The following is a 6,676-nucleotide window of genomic DNA, read 5'->3' on the forward strand; positions in this document are numbered from 1 at the left end:
CACAAGTCTTTTTTGTCCTTATTCAGTCCCAAAAATTGCACTGCTTATAAGCACAAGTTGGATTTCCAGTATTGCCAGTATATGGAAAACATGTGATATAGTCATAGCTTGACTTCTTTATCCATAAATCAGCCACAGAGCTGCATATAGCCCTTACACCAAGTTCCTAGAGAAAAAATTGCCACCCAAAAATCATTACACAAAACCAACACCCACATGGCCATTTTGGAGTAGAAAGTGAATGCCGCCATTTTGTTTGTTATTTGTTGAGTAATATACTCAACTTATGTGTATCTTGCAGCCACATCATGTTCAGATCTAAAATGGTTCAGAGTGTGCTACCACATTTAGCTACACATTGCCATATGTATAGTGAATTGTGGCATTTGATGCAGGCGCCCAAAATTGTGTTAATTTTTTTGTATTTCTATTAGTTGGCCACACACAGGTTAAATGTTTTCCAACACTGTTAAGACCCTATAAACATACATCTGCTGCTTTTTATAAATGGCTGAAACTGGCAGAGAATGGGTCAGGCAAAGTAAGTGGCCTTGCTTAGGGTACAAGTACTGCTTGAACTTAATCTGAAACCACCCCAAGTAGGGACCCAAAGCAGGACATAAGGGGCCCAGCCTAAAATGTTATGTTTGGGCAGGTTTTGGGGAAATGCTTATTTACCTAGTCTAAACACAAATCAGTTAGTACTTATTAGCATGCCTTAATTCCCCTGTAAGCAGAGTAACTAGTACCCCAGTGTTTCTTTAGCAGACAGTGGCACATCCAGAGCAAAGTGGCATTGCAAAAAAGGTACATCTGTGAGCAGCAGGCACAACATGGGGTGGCAAAGTGTGAGTTAATGGCACCTGTTGAGTATTAGCTACAATTTATTTAGTCATTTTCATTTGTTAGGTGCCTAATTAAAGAAACTTTTTTTATACTTTCCAGTATACATTTGTTATAGAAAGTCAATCAGCTGGCTTCTGCTACATAGTTTCAAAAGTCAAAGCTGAGGAATCAAGCAAAGGAGAGGCAGATGCTGCTTTTCAGTAGCAGTTATATTTACGGATCAGTCAATCGCCTGGCTTCTGGTACATAGTTTTAAGAGTCAAACGCTGAGGACTCAAGCAAGGGACAGACAGATGCTGCTTTTCAGTATCAGTTTTATTTACACATAACATTAAAACCACCGACAATTTGTAATGAATGTGTATTGGAAAGTTGCTTAGCATGATATTCACTATACCAAATTGTATTTATCTATTTTGGGTTATACACTCCCTTTAATAACTGCTCTTCATTCTTAAAAAATACATAGAAACACATTAGTACTGCACCCTGGGTGTGAATTTACAGTTTCCTGTAGTACAGTATGCTTCAAGCTTACGCAATGACAAACAAGGAACAAGTCAGGCTTGTTACACAAGCAAAGCTGCCTCTCACCCTCCTTCACCCCCCCCCCCTTCCTTTCTCCAATTGCAATGAGCTGATTGGCTGCCATTAGGAATTGTTAGAGGCAGGGGGGTTGGCTGCCCCCAGAATTCCATGCTGGCTGCCTATAAATACAGAGCTCCTTTGTGCTGAGTTAAAAACCTCCTCTCTGGCTCTGAGTAGAGTTCTTGCTTCAACAGTGTTTGAACGGAACCCTCTCTGAGTCTTTTTTAGACCAAAATCTCTCTCTCTCTCGCATTACTCTTTTTTTTGTGACTTTTTTGCGCCACCAGCAAACACCGAAACGCCGCCATGCAATCCCAGGTGCGTCAGAACTTCAACAGCGACTGCGAAGCCGCCATCAACCGTATGGTGAACATGGAGTTGTATGCCTCCTATGTCTATCTGTCCATGGTAAGTCTCTAAAGAAACAATGTGGCTTTGTTTGGAACATGTGTCAGGTGATATAATGTGTACAGTAAGGCAAAATGGTTTCAGAGGAAGGGGCTGTAACTGTAGGATAGTGTGTATAGTAAGACAAAATGGTGTCAGGCTGAAATAATGCCAGGTACAGTAATGCATATTGCTATCTAGGGAAAGGGTTGCAGCTGCAGGATTACACATATTATACGTGTATAACATGGCAATGTGCTGTGTATAGTGAGGTACGGTGGTGTCAGTTATCGCAGTCATATCAAACCTGTCCAGCTAGCAGCCTCCAGCCCTATCAGTGCCTTTTGTTAGTGAGCTAGGCACCCAGCTGCATGTTTCTGTTACCCTTATCTCATTCCCTGTTTTGTAGGGAGTTGCTGAGAAAAGCACAACATGTTTTTTTCCACCATAGAACAAGGACGTTAGAAGGTGGAGCTTTGTGGCTCGTTAACGCCCTGGGCAAATTACACTTGATAAGATAAACAATGTTACTTGGTCAGCAACTAAACCTGCAGAGGGTGGGGTGGGGGATCCAGCCATGTCAGCATCAGGGATCCTTAAAATATGCATAAAAAGCTGTTCTGTTGTTTTGTACATACAGAATGCATAGAATTTATCTGAAATACACATCTGTAGCCATTCTTCTCCAAAGCACAAATTCTTGCTCATTAATAAGCCCTAAAAGGGTGTATATTCCCCTAAATCCATTACTAGACAGACTGCATAGAATAAAGGGTAATAAATACATTTTATTTCTCTTATTCTCTGTTTGTTAACTGAATTGCTACCTAGTTGGGTATATAAATAACAGTCACATGATTGTATGTACAGGGTTACAGCAGGTTTGGCCTACCAGCCATTATCAAGCTGCAACTCTCAGCATCCCCTGAGGTCAGGATACAGAAACAGCTGCTTGTTGCCCATCCCTGAATTGTTGGAATAATAATATTATTTAGCAAATGTCAGCACTATATATATATATATTATAATATTATGAAATAAGCAATGCATAACAAAATAAACCCTGTTTTGATTCTATAACTATACTAGCAGTTACTTACGAAGAGACTACTCTATTCTGTACATAATATCTATTTAGGCACATGCATTTGATCATTGTTCCCACAAATAAGCAGGTAACTTGCCTTTTTTTTTTTTAAACCTGTATGCTAAAGGGGCATATCTTCTTTTTCCTTCAGTCTTACTATTTCGATCGTGATGACGTGGCACTCCACCATGTGGCCAAGTTCTTCAAGGAGCAGAGTCATGAGGAAAGGGAGCATGCCGAAAAGTTCCTCAAATACCAAAACAAACGTGGGGGCCGCGCCGTCCTTCAGGATATCAAGGTAAGAACCTGGCGTGGATGTTAACAACAGCATGCTCAGATAGATGTTGACTGGCTGGGAACAGCAGCATTAGAGCTTTTGATATAGAAAAATATGATTACAGTAATCCTGCACTAATTTATTGGGCACCTGTGATAAAATAAAGGGATATCTATTATTTTATAGAACAAAAAACAGCAGGATGTAAGGAGTTCGCAAATCTTCTATAGCAACTTAATACTATTGCCATTGTATTTTGACTCCTCTTTGTTTTTGTTAGAAACCAGAGCGTGACGAATGGGGTAACACCCTGGAAGCCATGCAGGCCGCTCTGCAGCTGGAGAAGACTGTGAACCAGGCTTTACTGGATCTGCACAAGCTGGCATCTGACAAGACTGATCCTCATGTAAGTACCTGGACTAGTAACTGCCTGCTACTATGTAGGCCTCCTCGTTGCTTATGCAGCTAAGCGATGACAAATGATTCTTCCTCAACCCAGTGTGCAGCAACACTTTATTAAGTCACTAATGTATAGAGGCATTACTTGTGTGGCCAAAACATTTCTTCTCTGTATATTTAATGTGGGATGTACCAAATCCCTTGCTTCGGCTAGAAGGACTACAGAAATCTGCATTTTTTGTCCCCTCTTGAAGTGTTGTCTAGAATCCTGTGTGAAATATTGGAGCAATATTTATGGGTCTTTCCACTCAAATATAAATCTAGGTATGCAAGGATGGCATGTTGGATATTAAAATTAAGCCATGTCTTTCTACTTTACTGATTAAAGGAATTTGATAAAGCATGCATTTACGTTTTTACTTAGAGCACCTTTTAACAGAACTTACACCAGATCTGAAGCAGTAAAAAAAATATAGTGTTAAATCTGGCATTCATACAGTGTAAAATAAAACACACCTTGATAAAATTACCATTTATTTGCCATAGATTTTTTGGTGAGTTTCTTTTTACACCACATAATAAATAGGCCCCTGTGTGGGCAGTTTAGTTTAGTTAACCCAGATGGTTTTTCTTCTCCTTTTATTAAGCAATCATCTAGGGTGGAACTAAAGATATATATAACATATTTCGTAATCTTTGGTGTTAGTCCTGCTTTATAAGCATATTTCACTGGAATAAATCTGCTTATCTAGGAGAAAAAAATCATCAACCCTCAAAAAAACCCAAAAAGGTAGAAAGTCTAGATAGATGATTTGTAAAAACATGACCATGTTGGGAGCACATAGTTTGTCTTGCTTTCTTATTAACCTTATAAACCATAATATTAGAGTGCAGTTACTCAAGTATATGCATGCGCAAAGTATACTTTTCAGGGCCTCAAGTAAGAGTTTATTTCTATTCCCAATGTAGCTCTGCGACTTCCTGGAATCTGAGTACTTGGAGGAACAGGTGAAGGCCATGAAGGAGCTTGGAGACTACATCACAAACCTGAAGCGCCTTGGGGTGCCGCAGAACGGCATGGGCGAGTACCTGTTCGACAAGCACACCCTGGGGGAGAGTAGCTAAGCGCACTCTCAGGGTGGAAACAACCAGTCAGCTCTCTGTTTCAAAATACTGTCTCTTTACTATCTGTGTGGATTACACCATAGCTCCCATGCCCCTGTTGACACCTTTTTATCTTGAGGATGATGGGAATAAATCTGTGCTATTACTGTTCTGAATCATGCAGAAGCTGCTGTGCTTGTCAACATGTTTTCAATAAAGTTTTTTCAGCATTCCAAATTGTGCCTTGGTGGTCTTCTATTAAAGGTGGGCCTTAAGTGGGTAGTGTCAGTGAATGTTAGCCACCCATTATTCAGAGTAAGATGAGTTTTCTTAAATCTGAATGTTATACCTGATCACTGGCAGGCCTGGACTGGCAATCTGTGGATTCAGGCAAATGCCAGAGGTGCTGCTGTAAGATGCCATAGACCAGGGATCCTCAACCTTTTATACCCATGAGCCACATTTAAAGGCTTTAATTGGCTACTTAATAGCCCCTATGTGGACTGGCAGCCTACAGGAGGCTCTGTTTGGCATTATACTTGGTTTTTATGCAACCCAAACTTGCCTCCTTACCAGAAATTCAAAAATGAGCACCTGCTTTGAGGTCACTGGGAGCAACATCCAAGGGGTTGGGGAGCAACATGTTGCCCCTGAGCCACTGGTTTGGGATCACTGCCATAGACAGTCACTTATTATTCAGCCAGTGAGGGGCTGTTTGGGCCTATGTGTACTTGAAATGCCAGGGCCTCTTTTGAATCCGAGTCCAGGCCTGAGCACTAATAAATTAAAAATAAAAAACATTATGTTTAGGGGGAAAAGGTAAAACTATACACAGTTTTGTGTTCCTTCTACACTCCATTGTTTGCATTAGTTTTTATAGAAAAAGTCACTACCAACTGTACAAGCAGTTAAGGCAAATACCTTTTAATAATTTCTAAAAGGGGCACATTTAAACTATATAATTTGTACAAGCATGCATAAGCTGATGCACCTCGTCAAAGCAGTGCCCTGCTCTAGGCTACATAAAATAATAATAGTGGATTAGATTAGATTAAGAAAGAGAATCTATAAATTATATCCCACTGATAGGTCCTGAATCAATATATGAACAAATAACAACATATTTCAGTGAAATAAACAAACATTTATTGCCTCATACTTAAACAAACAATTCCAAAAAACATACTATACCAAACATGGTACCCACTCTCCTAATGCGTTTCGCACCATTGGGTGCTTTATCAGAGAAGGTGTCACACCTCCTCTGATGAAGCACCCAATGGTATGAAACAAGTTAGGAAAGTGAGTACCATGAGGCACTGGGATGCACCTATCCATTGTTTGGTATAGTATGTTTGTTTTTTTGGAATTGTTTGTTTAAGTTTGAGCCAATAAATGTTTGTTTATTTCACTGAAATATGTTGTTTGCTACATAAAATAAGCATATCCTCCGTGGGTGAGGAAACCCCATACTGCTTCTCTTTTTATTTACTATAACATGTTTTAATGTAGTTTGACACATTTTTCACAGCAAATGTGTTTTCTGAGGTAATGTACTTCCTGTCAAAAACCAGTCATTTTCTTGCCATGTTAAAAACACTGCTGTAGCTAGGCAACCAGACAGGAAGCTGCCACTGCCCTGCAGAGAAGCGAGAGGTTTTATGCTGCAGAAGAAAATGTACCTGCAGTAAAGGGGATTGCTGTGACCCACTTTAAACAGAATGGGGACCTGACCCACTGGTTATGAATTAAAGGGGAAATAAGGCTTCCAACAAGTTTAGGGATTCTGTAAGAATTATTAAAAGAAGCTACTTTCTATTAAAATTGTTTTCCTCTTTTTTTATAAACTATAAGTGCTAAATTCCTGTGCTCCACTTCAGAGCCCCATCTCTAATTTTCTTGAAATCAACATGGAACTCTCTGAAGCAGAAATAAGTATTAGAAGGCCATGTATATTCATTTCTGATTGCTTCCTACTGCAGAGAGTG

At 39.8% G+C, this 6,676-nt stretch overlaps 1 protein-coding gene across 1 annotated transcript; it reads left to right on the forward strand.

Annotated features, from left to right (window-relative positions):
* The first annotated feature begins 1,619 nt into the window (after positions 1-1,619).
* fth1.1 (ferritin, heavy polypeptide 1, gene 1) lies at positions 1,620-4,925 on the forward strand. The gene is given in 4 exon segments (NM_203677.1): positions 1,620-1,842; positions 3,060-3,206; positions 3,466-3,591; positions 4,554-4,925. Coding segments are annotated over 4 exon segments (531 nt in total). The 5' UTR covers positions 1,620-1,740; the 3' UTR covers positions 4,710-4,925.
* Positions 4,926-6,676: the final 1,751 nt, after the last annotated feature.

Source organism: Xenopus tropicalis, chromosome 7 (genome assembly GCF_000004195.4).
Source record: "Xenopus tropicalis strain Nigerian chromosome 7, UCB_Xtro_10.0, whole genome shotgun sequence".
In the NCBI taxonomy this organism is placed as follows: Eukaryota; Metazoa; Chordata; class Amphibia; order Anura; family Pipidae; genus Xenopus; species Xenopus tropicalis.